This window comes from Dromaius novaehollandiae, chromosome 2 (assembly GCF_036370855.1).
Source record: "Dromaius novaehollandiae isolate bDroNov1 chromosome 2, bDroNov1.hap1, whole genome shotgun sequence".
NCBI lineage: Eukaryota > Metazoa > Chordata > Aves > Casuariiformes > Dromaiidae > Dromaius > Dromaius novaehollandiae.
Genome location: NC_088099.1, coordinates 102,338,046 through 102,352,671, shown reverse-complemented (window position 1 = coordinate 102,352,671; position 14,626 = coordinate 102,338,046). Strand labels below are relative to the sequence as shown.

General features: G+C 41.3%; 1 protein-coding gene across 3 annotated transcripts in view; it reads left to right on the top strand.

Moving 5' to 3' along the window:
- The window catches only part of BMP6 (bone morphogenetic protein 6), a 118,676-nt gene that overhangs the window by 66,435 nt on the left and 37,615 nt on the right, over positions 1-14,626 (top strand). For all 3 annotated transcript variants that reach the window (XM_064507063.1, XM_064507062.1, XM_064507064.1), the window contains exon 2: positions 2,857-3,049. In XM_064507063.1, the coding sequence (XP_064363133.1) occupies positions 2,857-3,049 (193 nt within the window). The remainder of the gene's footprint in view (positions 1-2,856; positions 3,050-14,626) is intronic.

Sequence of the window (14,626 nt, the reverse complement as noted above, 5' to 3'; positions counted from 1 at the left end):
CTGAAAGTAACAGCAAACAGTGACTCTTTTGCTCATTCTGAGCCACTTGCGCTGTCTTGCATGTCCCTTTCGCAGGTCAAGCAGGACCGCTCTTCGCTCTCCCTCGTGTGCTCTGGGAGGCCAAGTCACATCTTGGTGTGGGGCCATGACTGGCAGGAAACGTAGCACATTCCCCTTATTATTTCTCTCCAGTGTAATTTTAGTTTTACTGCACCCTGCCAGGTTTCCTGTTGTGGTTCTTGTTCCTTATTGCCTTTTCCAGGGTCTGTTGGTTGTTCTGATTGTGGCCTGCCATTTGTTCTTCTTAGTCCTCCTTTTTGTTGCGCTTGACTGTGTTGCTGCCTGCAGTTGCTTGTGCGCAGCCTGCTGTCATCTTCTGTGGCGAGCCCTGGGGAGAAGATCCTATGTGCTCTGTTTAGCTGTGGTGGTGCATCTCGCCCATGGGTGGCTCATCTGGTCCACTAAGCAGAAGGTGGACTTCAGTTTTGACTGGATGCTGCACCCATAAACAAGGACTTTGCAAGTTCTAAATCAAGAATTATTGCTTCATACTTCTGTCTCTCCAAAATAGCTGATTTAGACGTTCCCTCACCATTAATTACATCCTCTCATCTTGTAGCAGCAAGTAAAAAGGCCATTCTGGGCACACTGTTCTGCTAGAAACAGTCAAGCACGGCTTCTTATTGGTTGGACTCCTGCAAGTTTCTGAAAATACATGGCCGGTCTGTTTTGAGAAGTGCATCCTGCTGCACTTGCGTCAGGACATGGAATAACTAGACAGCTTGGTCCCTTTCTCAAGAGTGTGTCCATGCAAGTTGGACCAACTAGTTCAGTATTTTTAGAGTCATTCCCAATTAAAACCAGAGGCAGATACTTTAAAGGGAAGTGCAGGTCACTGATGAGAGGTGGCCAGCACTGGTTCAAAACAAAGTAATTCCTAGGTGGTATTAAAAGTGCCCGATACCATCGTTTAATGCGGTGAAATCTGTGAAGGAGACCGTGGGTAGCACAGCCCCCTTTCTGGAGGTCACAGGATCCAGTCACCCACGTTTGCCAATAATTTGACTTCTAAACTGCTCAGGCAAATATGATGGAAGAGTGCCCAAACCGGCAGCATCTTCTGACTTCGACAGCAGTTTGCAAGCTTGCCTGTGCACCGTGTAGCAGTTTCAAATGTAGCATCTTGTAAGTGCTGTGTACTGCAGAATGCTCCATGAGAGTCATTCAGAGGTGAAAAGATTTCCAGGCAAGCTTCAAAGAGAAGGATGTGACTAAGTGTCGTGCAGGGTGCCAGGACACAGTCAAAGCCAGATGAGGCAGCTCAAATGGAAGAAATGCTCCCAGCTGCCAGGGAAAAGGGAGAGGGCATGGAGGAAACTGGGATGAGAGGATGGTGATGAATAGACAGATGGGAAAGGTAGAAGGGCACATCTCCGTAGGCTGTGTTTTGAAATGCCAGGGGACATGTCTCCTTTCCTGGGGAGGTAACCTGTGAGTAAGGCAGTGCAATCCAAGCAAGCTGGCTGTGGTTCCTGGCTCTGCCCCAAGCCTCGTATGCCTGTCCTTGGACATACCACTTTCCCTGTGACTCAGTATCCCATCTGTAAAATGGGGATGGCTACTTACCTCATAGGATGCTGTGAGTCTAATCTCGTGGATGCTTTTGCAGTTTGATGTATTAAAAAGGAGGAGAAAATAAAAAGCAACAGAAAGTGAGCACAAAGTCTAACATGAGAAGGAATCTGTCTTTCCCTTGCCTCCACCTCTGAATTTTGTTGTGTCCCTACCCGTAATATAATGGCGACTTATTCATTATTGAAATATACTGCTTCAGTTGCACTGGTGGGAACAACTTTTTAGTTTTAGGTTTTCTTTCTCAGGGCTCTGAAGATGTAATTATGTGTGTTTATAGAATCTGTTGTGGTTTTAAGCAATTTCTAGTAGAAAATCAGAATAAATAATAATAAATCAAATTCAGACTGATACAAGATGTAATCAAGTAATACAAGAGGAATGGGGCAAGAAGTGGAGTTTGTGAGGGGAACCTCATGTAGAGAAAATACAAATCCTAAGGCATGTACTTGCAGCAGGAGGGGTTCTGGCTTGGGTCTTTCTTGCACTCCACACCCTATAACTTACTTGAAGAGGGCAAAGGCCAGGGAGGATAACTGAAGAAAGCAAAAGAGGTCACTGCCTCTTTGCTCTCTCATTCTCAAATAAGCTTCTGCAAAAGGAAGGGGAACCCTATGTTTGGGTTTTAAATTTAACCCTAGAAATAAATAACATGTCAATCTTACTCAGATAACAAGCCAGCGTATAACGGTTAAAGACAAACTCAGAAGCCAAGAGACGGCACCTTTTAGGACATTCTGCGAATTGACTTACCTTGTGCTAGCAATTTATTCTGTCTGTGCCTTGATGTCCTAATGCAAAATGGAGCTCATCTCCACTATTAGATGAAGGGTGCAAGACTTCACAAAATGTTTTAAAGAACTTGGAGATCGACAGGTGGAAAATGCTTGGGGAGGTCACTGGTTCAGAGTTACCAGATGTTTTAAACAGAACCAAAATAGTCATATTTTGCCTGTCAGAGCTGACTTTTCTTTAAGAAATATGAAAATCTCAAAAATATTAGTTAGAGAAGACGAACCTTATCTTTTCTAAATTGTATTTGAAAGGCCTGCACTAGAAAGGCTGTTGTTGCACAGGCTTTCACGGCACTTGTCAAGACCATTTTGGAGAATAACTGTGATTTTTATTTTCTTCAAGAAACAGGTGGCACATGTGGAAAACTTTTATTGTTAAATTTTAGTCATGGTTCTTTTTTTTTTTTCCCTCTCTTTTTCCCATCTGCAGTTGAATATGACAAGGAGTTCACACCTCACCAGCGGCACCACAAGGAGTTCAAATTTAATTTGTCTCAGATTCCCGAGGGCGAGGCCGTCACAGCCGCTGAGTTTCGGATCTACAAGGACTGTGTCATGGGGAGCTTTAAAAACCAAACCTTTCTTATCAGCATCTATCAAGTGCTACAGGAACATCAGAACGGGTAGGCAAGCGGTGGTCCTTCTGCTTCACTGTCTGCTGTCCCAGGAAAGGGTGAGGGTGTGGATTCATGAAGGGGGTCGGCAGCTTGGAGGTCTGCTAAATAGCTACCACTTTTTTGTTCAAGTTGACACGGTGTGTTACTGCCCAGCCCTTCCCTTCTGGGAAAGGGTATGGTAGAGTGCAAAATGGACCTCAGCTGAAGAAACTCTGCAATGTATTAGCTCAGGGTGTCACTCGGCTGCAACGCTTTTGTTTTCTGTAAATAAACCAAGACTCCGACATGAGGCAATAGAATTTAAAAGCAAAGATATTATATGCTAGTATTGCTCATGCATACTGAGTTATACATATCCCCTTTCACCTTAATAGTACAAGCATAAGAAACATAACCTGTTTGAAAAATACTGGTAATTCATGCAGGCTCGACCTGCTTTCAAGTTGTATCTTTGTAAATTCAAAACATATCAGCTTTACCAAACTTTTACTAGACCAAACCAAGAACTGTGATTCTTGCGCTGTTTTACCATTTTATATAAAAAGAAATGGTAAATGAAATAGCATTTTCTATAGGAATATCAGGTTTTTGCTTTACTGGGAAACTTATCTGGGTCATCCACCTCCATTTTTTCCTCACTGTGGAAATCCAGTGAGCTGTTGATGGTAGCGTTCTCTGACAGATTAAAGTGCTGTTTAAATCTGGATTTGGGAGCATCATTAAGATGCACTGGAAAATGCTGCCAAAGACAGACTGATGTAAAATGCACTGAAATATTTCTGCTAAAATTTTGTTGGGCTTTGGATCAGATACTGTCTGCATGAGATTTTGATCAACTTTGATGTCTGTAAACAAATAAAACTAGACATGCCTCACTGTCATATGGGGAACAGCCTGGATTTTGCTGCAGTTGGACATTGAATGACATTTGATAGCAGCATGCTGACCATAGATACAAAATACTCCTGGGCTTTCAGTGGCAATGAGATAGGCAAAAGAGAGAGAGGCTGGGATAGAAACTGTGGCACACAAATCTGAGCAAGTGTAAACTGATTGGTTCCTTTGAAAGGGATAACCTTTGCGATGAGGGAATCATGCAAGGCAAAATGATGGAAATATGTGGTCAATTAATATATAGTCAATTAATAGTCAAAATAATGCTGAGGTACAGATGTGTTTCAATACTTTTGATGAAACATGTCAACACTGGAACTGTTGCTCCTGCTGGAGGCAGAGGAAAGGAATTAAGAAACATCAGTGTTTAAAAAAGTGACATATTCTTTCCTCTGTGAAGGTTTGCCTGGTGCTTTCTTTCTAATGCTTCTTTCTCCAGCCTTTGCATTGATACTGCTTTTGGGGATCTGCCTTTGATGAATTACTGTTGTGAGTAATTTATACTTCAAACATCTGATAGTTGTGCTGTGGGCAGTGTGGCCTTCATGGAAAAGGAGAGAAATACTGGAAATAGGGGTGTCAGTGGAGAATTATGTTATAAGAGGATAATGTTCCCTTAGCACTTTGGGTTGTGAGTTGGTGGACTGTCTTCTAGGTGTTGTGCTTGCTAGGTAGGATGTTATGTCAATGCACATTTTCTTCAGAGCTGATAGAAAGCCCATGGTCACGCAGATTTCGTAGATGTTAGCTGTTTTGTTCATTTCTGGCCAAATAGACTAAAACATTTGTGAGAATTGGTCTATTTTACATTTCATAAGTGCAGGTCCCATCACCGGAGCTGAAGGAAAATCTTTTCAAAGTGTTGTTCAAAGAGATAAATACAGTGCTCTGTGATAATTGCCAAAGCAGGGCGTAGAGTTACATCAGGTTTCAAGTTGTCTCTTCTAAGGAGAATTGTCAACTTTTATGTGTATGTAGCATTCTTTTAGAGTAAACGGGGCAAGCAAGTAGTGCATTGCAAGAAAGAGAATTAGGTACAGGGTAGAGCAACTAACATTCCCCATTCCCAACAAGTTTGCAAAATCTTTGATCCAAAAATGGCTGTTAGTTCTGTATACAGCAATGACATTGGCACCTTATATCTTTATTTCAAACAAAGAAACATGCCAAAAATAGATGGCATTGCAAAGCTGGGATACGCATCCTTAGGCACTATGTACTTTAGCGTTTATACGTGATCGACAGCTGTGTATATGCAGAGCAGAGGTGGCATCTGGGATGGGAATGGCGAGGGCGCTCTCTCTCCAGAGCTGGTGAGTAGTTGGGATCTCCCAGTTGCCTTCTTTTGCTGCCAACTGCGTGTGCCAGAGGGCATCCTGCTGTTTCTGCTGAAGATCATAAAGCAGTTTCTTCCAGGCCAAATTGCCAGGAACGCTCAGTCCCTAGTGACACAGGCCAGACTTGGTCTGGTGACCCAGATATGAGTGTCTGTCGGTCATTACTAATCTCTGACTCATCTAGTCAGCTCCAAGGCTTCTTTTTTTTTGTCATTTATTTATTTATTTATTTGCTGGGGGAAGGAAGGAGATGTTCGACTAAAGAAACTTGCACTTTGGATGAGGCTGTGGGACACGTCACGAGGATTCTCATCTACACAGATGTGGGCTAAATGAAGGTCATAAAGTCTTGAAGCTGTAAAAAGAACATGCCCCCCTTTTGCCCTTTTTCCTTTCAGCTTAAAGGACTGTTTTAGATGTATAAAACATAAAAATGCACATGAAGATATGTGTGGTTGTATATATGTATGTATTCTCTATCTGTATCTGTATCTAAGTATGTATCTCTATGTATATGAAAGTATATATATAAAAATTGTCAGCACTATATTAAAAACATACAAGTATAAAAAGAGAGTTATAATGAGATGTTAGATGCGGCTTATCACTCTTCAATGTTACCTTCAGTTTAAGTTCTGACTCTATAGACTGTTGTTGATTCAAATGTGCAGCCAGGTTGGTGATGTGGGTGGACTTTGGGGCTTTGAACATTCTTGAAAACACATACTAAAAAGTTGTGTTTAGCTGTTCACTAACACCTCTGCATAGAGGAAAAAGCTGTCTTTTGTCTTAGAGTCTTCTGGGATGCCATATTCTTCGAGTGACTTTATTTGTTGATCATCAATTCACTCATTTGCTTTTACTAGAAAAAAGAAAAGTTATAAGTGAAGTTGTAAGTACATTTTTTTTCTTTTGTCTTGATGAATTGATTTGGAATATAATGTTTTCTTTTCCTGTTGGGAACCCCAGAAGGAACAAGGACAAAAAGCAGTATTTTTTTGAAAGAAGCTTGCTGAATATTTCTGAGGCTTCTGTAGTGTTCTAGCAGACATCTTAAAAAGCCAGAAAATAACAGCTGTCTTTGACTCAAAAAAAAAAAAAAGTGTTGTGTCATACTTCCTTTAGACTAATGGTTTGAGTGACAGCCTGATATTTCCTGGCATTTGGTGACATTGTATTACATAAGGAAGAGTCCGTACAGATTGTGAGTTCTCATTAGTGAACTGGCAGGTGAAACATATGAAGCTGAAGTAGCACCCTTTTTCATCTTACTCTGTTGTCAAATGTTTCTTTTGGTCTGGAAAATTCATCTCTGAAGGCCATATAGGATATCTGTTCAATCACCATTGGCAGTCTCGAGAGAAAGTTCAAAGACACCAAGCTGAGCTTGGCTTTTATGAGGTTAACAGTTGTCTTGAGACAATTATCTGGTCTCTACAGTGAACCTCCTAAGTCATTTTGGTAGGTAATGAAATACTTTCAGGCGCAAATAATTCCTAATAGGACAACTGTCAAGTCTGGATTTAAACCAGTGCTCCAGAAGTGAAAGTGGAGTGAAGTGAAAGGCAGTGTGTGCCTTTCAGGAAAAAAAAAGACAGAGGAGAAACCTGCCTAAATGATTTTGGGGCAAGGAAGCAATAGATAAGTACAGAGAAAGATGCAGTAAATACAAAGCTTCACCAAAGCTCACAGCATGGAAGTATCCATTGGTTCTGATTAAGTGCAAAGAAATGGCTTAATTCAGTATTACTTGAGCAGAAAATGACACCAGTAACACCCAAGTGTGAGACTCCAATCCAGATGTGAGCGCTGTTTAATGGAGTCACAGGGCAATTCTGACAGTTCCCCCAGGGCACAGCATGATGGCTGAAACCAAAACCAAGCCCGAGCCTAAAATTTCTACCATGGCTGCCTGTTACTGAATTATCAAGCCTTGTCTCGCCCTCATAGGCAAGTCTAAAGACAAAGATTGCATAGGCCCATTCAAAACTGTCTTCTAGATAAGGGTCTATGCAGAAAGGATGAGAATGATTGGAGATCAATGTTTATTAAAAAAGCACAAAAAAACCTTCAGGGAGTTATTTGATGCTGTTCCTGCCTAAAGCAATCAGAAATATGAAAACAATACTCATGGAGTCTGGAGGCAATGAAGCATGCATTCAGGACAGTGTGGTGTAAGTACCTTCTCTCTTAAAAAAGAAAACATTTTTAATACTGACTCACTTGTGTCAGTAATATTTTCATCTCCCCATTCCTTCCACCCTTCCATAAGGTAAAAAAAATAGTGCCTAGAAACTAAGCTTTTGTTTTAAAACCAAACCAGGGGTAACGGCCACATTATGTAATAACACAAACCGCTGGAGTTGTCAGTGGAAGGCTGCAAAGAGATTAACGAAGCTTTTATGATAGGTGAAACTTATGGCCAACTGTGTGCTGCACAGATTTCTGACTGTGTGGAGAAGAGACTTATAAAACAGAACCGAGGTGACGTTTGCTTTGCTCTGCGCGGCACGACTTCAGACTTTGAAACAGGCGGTGGGCTAGTCCGAGGTTAGGAGGGGCAACGTGGTGATACATCCACCCGGTGCTGCTTGCTTTCAGCTTCTCACCCTCCAGAGTTTAAGAAACTGTGCCATTTGAGGTCTGGGCTGGGTTTCTTGTTTACTTATTTATTGCAGGTGTAAAAGGTGGGGGAGCTTTGCCAAAGCAGCAGTTTAGGGACACACCTTGTGCTCGCTTTCAAGTGCTGGTCCCCCGTCGTGCGTACTTGAGGGGGCTGTGTTGTCTCCACAGGCGGCACAACTGGTGATGCTCCAACCTGTCCTCTCCTGCTTTTTGCGATGCTGAGGCAGAACTGAGGCAGGGGCAAAAACCTGTGTCTGGCTGGCTGCAAAGGTACAGCGCTGATTTTGTGGAAGACCGGCAAAGCACTCTGTGATTTCTGATGCCCTTTGTGAGTGGTTAACCATGTGAGACTTTTAGAAGTGAAGGAAAGAAATGAGTTTATCTCTGGAAGCAGATCATTAATTTCTTTTTCTTTCTTGAAACTTCTTTGCTCTCACCCAGAGAGGTGTCAGGTTAGGACTAGGGAGGGCAGGCAGTTTGTGGTTGATCAAAGATGTCAGTCCTTGGTTTGGATCATTAGTATGTTTTCAAGTGTAAATATCCTGTTAATACAGACCTCAGAACACTCCCACACTGTCCAAACAACTGATCTATAAAAAACATGAAGCAATGGCCTGTGCTAATGATCAAAGGAAGATACGGTACCTTAATGGTCAAAGTTTATTAAACAGTTTCATTTGCACCCAAGATGAAATATGAGAAGTTGATGTACCGAAAGATTCCTCCTGTGTGATAAGACATATACCGGCATAGGTGTGCCCTCCAGACTGACCATCTAGTAAATGTGTTCCTCTGCTGAACATAATTCTTTAAGGGTTAGAGCTGTTACTGTTTTTTAGCTGCCAGTTACAGTGGTAATAAAGTCTTCCTCTTTGCAGCAGGATATTTATACAAATAGGGTCTGGGCTTCTAATCTAAAGGGCAAATTGATTTGCCAGCAGTGTTTATAGCTTAGAAAATAAATAACTGTCCTCAACTGTTTTTTGGAATGGGTTGTGTAATACAAATCACAAAGCTAGCATCAATCTGTTTCAAGTTAAGGTCAGATTTGTGTATAGTGTGCATATATTTGTATATTATAGAGCTGTTTCCATGATGCTATAGAGAAGTGTCTGTCAGCATTTCAGTTCAGCTCCGACTGTGCTTATGTGATTTGTTGTGTTTTAGGGTTGTTGTTTTTTTTAGTGGTTTGAAAGTCAAAGTTATTCTGGATGAAGCTTACTAGTTCGCGACTGGTTAGTCTTTCCTTCCAAAACCAAAGAATACAATTTAAACGCCTTATTTCTTTTCTTAAAGGACAGAGATAAACACTATTCCATTACCCTCCCTCCCATCTTCATGGCTCAAACTGCATTTAAATTCTGAGTTATAGTACATTACAGCCAGAATACCCCTCAGAGTGATTAAATCCTAGCCAAGGAAATGAGAAATACATGTTCTATCCCTGGGCCTTGGGAGAATTTCTTTTTTTTCCCAGAGTTCCCGTTGGTAAAATATTTATTCCTCAGAGCTGTGAAGCTTAAGACTTTGAACTCGATGTTGGGGAGACCTTTGCACTCAAATGCCAGTGTTGGCTTTGCTGGGGGTTGCTGATGGTTTTGCAGCTTGGCTGCTCGCCTCCACCTGCATCGAATCGCCAAGCCCCTGCAGAGTGTCCCAGCATCTCCATCCTGTGCTTCATCCTCTGCTGGCTGTCAGTCCTCACCCATTAGTGCCCAACTGCTGGTTAGATCTGGAAAGTAACTTCATCGGCAGGTTGACATCTCTTAATGTTTCCTTCATAGCTTCTAAGGCAGTCTTGTAGGGCTTGCAAATCTCTTTTCTCCTCCAGGCCCAGGGGTGGTATAGCTTCTTCAAGACTAGACGGTCACAGTTAAACTCAATCTTACTTCTTTCCATAAAATTATGCAGTCTCCCTTTGATTTCCATGGAAGTTCATTCCAGGTGTTGGCATCCCCTTGCCTTAGGCTCTCTGTGAGGATGAGTGCTAACTAATTAAATTTCGTAGAGTGCCTTTTAATCTTTGCAGTAGTGGTTATTTATATGTACCAAGTTGTTAAGATTTTGTATTATGCCTGTTGGCAGTACTCCGTGTCATGTAAACTCCACAGACAGGATGTTCTATAAATAAAAAACTTGGTTTTTTAGTTGAAAGCAACTTCTAAATTCTACAGGAAGGTGGAGGATCTACAGTTTTGAAAGGCGATAGTTTCAAAATTTTATCTGTGTTTAGCTCTATTCAACTCTGTAAGACTGCATCTGTTGTGGATGCAGGTTTTACTCTTAGTTGGTAAGAGCAAATGACCTTGATAGTTTATTATATGCAAAATAATTTTTACAGAAGGTTGACATCAGTACAAACTAAAGACTCAGATCCTGAGGTACACAGAGGAGAAGAGTATTTTGAAAGTACATTAATTAAAAAGGTAAATCCCATACGCTTCTGTTGAATATTTCCTTTTCAGAAAGTGCTGTTAAGCAGTCTAGACTATTATGTCAACTTGTCTTTGAAGAAAAGTAAACGAAAAGGTTCAGCTGAGGAAAGTTTTAGAGACTTATAGTAATTAATGCTTTGGTAAATGGCTGTTGATGCGTAACAATCCTTTAAACACCTGGGTAATTGCGAGCTTTGAAGCTGGGCCAGAAATGTTGTGAGATCTGTAATTTAAATAAGAGACCTTTAACTTGGTCATTTTGAAGGTGAGAGTTCTGTTTATTCTCACTGCCTCCTTGGTAAAACTTCTGCCCAGCTGGGGGAAAAAAGTCAGGGAGGGTGGGAAAGTAAAAAATCTAGTTCAACATATACGTCTTTAAATTTAGCTTTTTACAGCTTTGGTGTTTTTCCTGTAGCAAATTTCCATGTTGTAATGTATATCCAGAACAGAGAAATTATTTTAATCTGAACATTTCACTAAGTGTAGTAACTAAGATTAATCACTTGACCTGGTTACTAATTTGACTGAATTCTATTCTAATTAGTGTTCAATTAAAGTGAATTAACACCCAGAGACATTTTGTTAAAAGGTTTACACAGAGGTTTCAGTTAACAAAATATTTATGCTGCAGGGGGAAAAAGCACTAAAATTAGATGAAAACTGTTTCTCCTATAAATGCCCTGAGTACATGGTTAGGATGCTGGTGTTAAGAATAGTAGCTGTATATGATATTTATATCTGACAAATCAACTTGCTCACTGAGGGCACTGAAGCTAAATCCTGCCTTCTGAATACCACAGGTCGTATATCTCCTGTAAACTGTGTACTGCTTTCTGTTTATTTCAGCCATTTGTGCTTGCTCTCTTGACCTTAGCTCGTCAGTCCTGCTCCAAAGTCTTCTGAAGGCTTTGGAAGCACTTCCATCTACTTTTTCGGCCTTCAGCTTCATGGCGCTGATCCAGAACAAAGAGCTCCTGTTTTGAGTCAGGAATCCCTAACTCACATCTTCCCATTCTTCCCCCTTGTCTCAGGAAGGTTGTTTCAGCTCATTGCCTCAGTTTCTCCCATTCACGTGCTTCCCTTTAATAATATAAGCCTAATACACACTATGCCTGTAGTACCCTTATTATGCAAATCAGTAGTTAAACTCATCCAGGTAGTTAAGCACACTGAAAATAAAGATGAGACTGTCAGATATCACAGTGACAATGAGGTATGACAAGAGATGTATAAGAGATTGGAGGCAGGTTTAGACAGAGATGATGATAAGGAACTATTTTCATGATGAAATGTCTCTTCTGTACACTGCATTTGAAAATCCTCCATACTGTTGTGCAGATGCCAGAGGTCCTTTGATAGCCTTGAAATGTGGAGTTGGATGTGCATGAAACCTGTGGTCTGACTCTCCTTTCCCTCAGTCTATGCTAAGGGAAGATACTCTTTTCTTCTTGGTTATAGATGTTGGCTCATGCATTTCCTCCAGTTTTCTTTTCCCAATTTTCCTCATTCTTCATGCTTCCTTCCGGTTTCCCTCAGGTCCCCATCTCATGTCTCATATTCTCAAATGCTAAAGTTTTGAGATATTTTTCAATTAATTTGTCCGTATACATGGATGCATACTTCATCCTGGAAGACCACTGCCTGCCTTACTGCACAGGATTGATATGATCACTTAATGAATAGAAATTCAATACTTTGTTTCATATGACTTGCTCTGAATATGATCCATTTCTCACCTTCTTGTCCACTCCAGATTCGGCTTTGAATATGGCCTTTCATCTGCTTCTGTATAGCACTCTTCGGTCTGATATTTGACTGCTTCCCCAACCATTTCTTTTCTTGACATGGCTCTAAGGGGAAGGTGGTGGCATTATTCTGGTCAAGCAAACAAGAAGCTGATGCATAGTCAGGTGAGAGTAAACTGTCTCCAATTTCAGTTGGATTTTTCTGATGGACTTCCCCCCTCCCCAGTATATGCACTCTATAACATATTTTACTCAGAACAGACCTCTGCTTACTTCAGTTGCAGTTGTGGGTTCTTCTGAAAACCTGGGCCAGGCTTTTCACTTTGGACACTCAGAAAGTGGCAAATGCACTTTTCATCCTAAACTGTAAGTTTGCTCTGCAGAGAATTCCCAAGCACCAGAGGGGAACCATATGAGAGTGAAATCCACCTCTCCAAGGCTGTTATCCAGCACTGCCCACTGACTTGCAGGAGTCCCCTGTTCATTGGCTCATCCAACTTTTTGCAGTAAGTAAGGCTGCAGCATATGGACCTACCAAACACAGAAGGCACAAATGGTCCCCACCTCAATTGCCCTATGGGCCAGCATCAGGAGTGGCAATAATATAAGGCTAAACAGCAACTTTATCTCTTATGCTTCCTGTCTTTCTTTTGCAGTCTTAATGGGAGAAGAATGGAATAAATGTGATTTCCATGGTCTTTAGAAACCATAACTGGAAAAAAAGAAAAGCAAATTCAATCAGGAGGCTGCCTTTCCCCGTGAATGTTACGGGCAGGACTGGAACTGTGGGATTTACACCACACACCTCTGCCACTTGAGTTTCTTGGCAGCAGTATCACCACAAATGGCAGCAATAGTAGGTTGTTATCCTCCGTGAGTCGTCCCCACAGGAAGATGCCAGTAGTTTAACAAATACTTTTAGAAGCAGAGGAATGCTGAGTCAGGAACAGTGAGCTTGATTCACAGAGTACGTGGTGATAACAGAGCTCCCTTTTCTCCGTAGGCTTTCAACTTTTATTTGAGGCCTCCCTATTTGGTCCTTGTGTGTCTGTGTCCCCCGCTGTTGCACCAGGTCCAGCACCCTTCCCATTCAACTTAGATTTTCTTTCTCTTCTGCCTCGAGTCCAGCATGGGAGATCTCCTGGTCTCCGTGCCAGGACCAGACATGGTGTGGCTTTTTGTCAGGAATAGCAAGGACATTTCTTTTCTGCCGTGCACCTGTAGGGCAGAGCAGACTCCCCTCAGGTGGTACATGGCATTGGGTTTACCAAGGGGGAGAGGAGGAGGAAGCATGTTCCCTGCAGATGGAACATCCAGAGAATTTAGCTGCTAAACTCTGAGTCTCTTTTTAGCCTGTATGGGAACAATTTTCAACAACTTACTGGTTGGCCAAATTTGAGGTGATTTTCTTAAAGGAGGAGAAAACATACAGCCCCATTCTGCAGGGAAAAAAAATGGAGTGGGGTTAAAGACTCTCAGTTGAATAGATGAGATTCTTTTTTATGTGAGCAAATTTCTATTTTTTTTCCTAATATTGTCTTTGGAAATATATGGCTAACTATTGTTTGAAACTTTCATACCAAAAACATAACCAGTCAGAAATGATGTGCAATGATGTGCAGACTGGAGAGGTTTAGGTAAAGCAGTTGTTGTGACTTTATCAAATATTAACTGAAAGCAGAGACTTAAGCAGAAAGTATTAGGACGTGTTACCAGCTAGCACTACTGCTGTAACCTTAAGTATCTGTGTGAATCTTTAACAATTAGCTTTATATACCCATAAAAAGGAAGAGCCAGCTAAACAGAGGAGGTGATTAAATAAAACAGTGCTGTATGAACCTTTTTGCAAAGAGTTAACTGGACTGGAAAAGCCAGTTGTCCATTATTCTGTGTTTTATAAAGGAATTTAAAGCTGTGCAAAGTGAGTGTGAAATGTGGGATTCTCATTTGGTAGTATTTTACCTTGGTGAGGCAGTTTTTACATTTATGGGGGAGTTGGGAGAGGCCCACTGGAAGACAAGTCCATATTTTAAATAATCTCAATGGATGTTCAGTCAGGAGAAGAAGAGTGTGATTTGGTAGGAAGTGTGAGGTATTACATTTAGGCATGCCAAGTCACCAAAGGAAACGAGTGGGTACTTTGCAGTTCAGGACCATGGATCTAAGGTTTGTAGTGGATCACAAGATGGACATGAGTTAACAGTGTGAGTTTTAGGAAAAAGTCAAAATACTATTCTGAGATGTATGAGCAGAGGCACAGTCTGTTAGACATACGAAAATTATCCTTCCACTGTATTCAGCATCAGTGAGATCTTGGTTGGAGTTGGGTCTATACAGAGCGATGAGAATAGCCAAAGTCTAGAAAACATGACCCACAAGGAAAGATCAAAGACTTTGTGTTTCTTGAAGAAGGGGCGATTGTTTTGTCATTTCTTCCTCTTCTAGTCTCCAAACACATGAAAGGCTAAATAAAAGAAAGGGAAAGGGGAAGGGATCCTCATTTATACTCACACTCAGCACAACAAGAAGTAATGGGCTTTAAGTGGA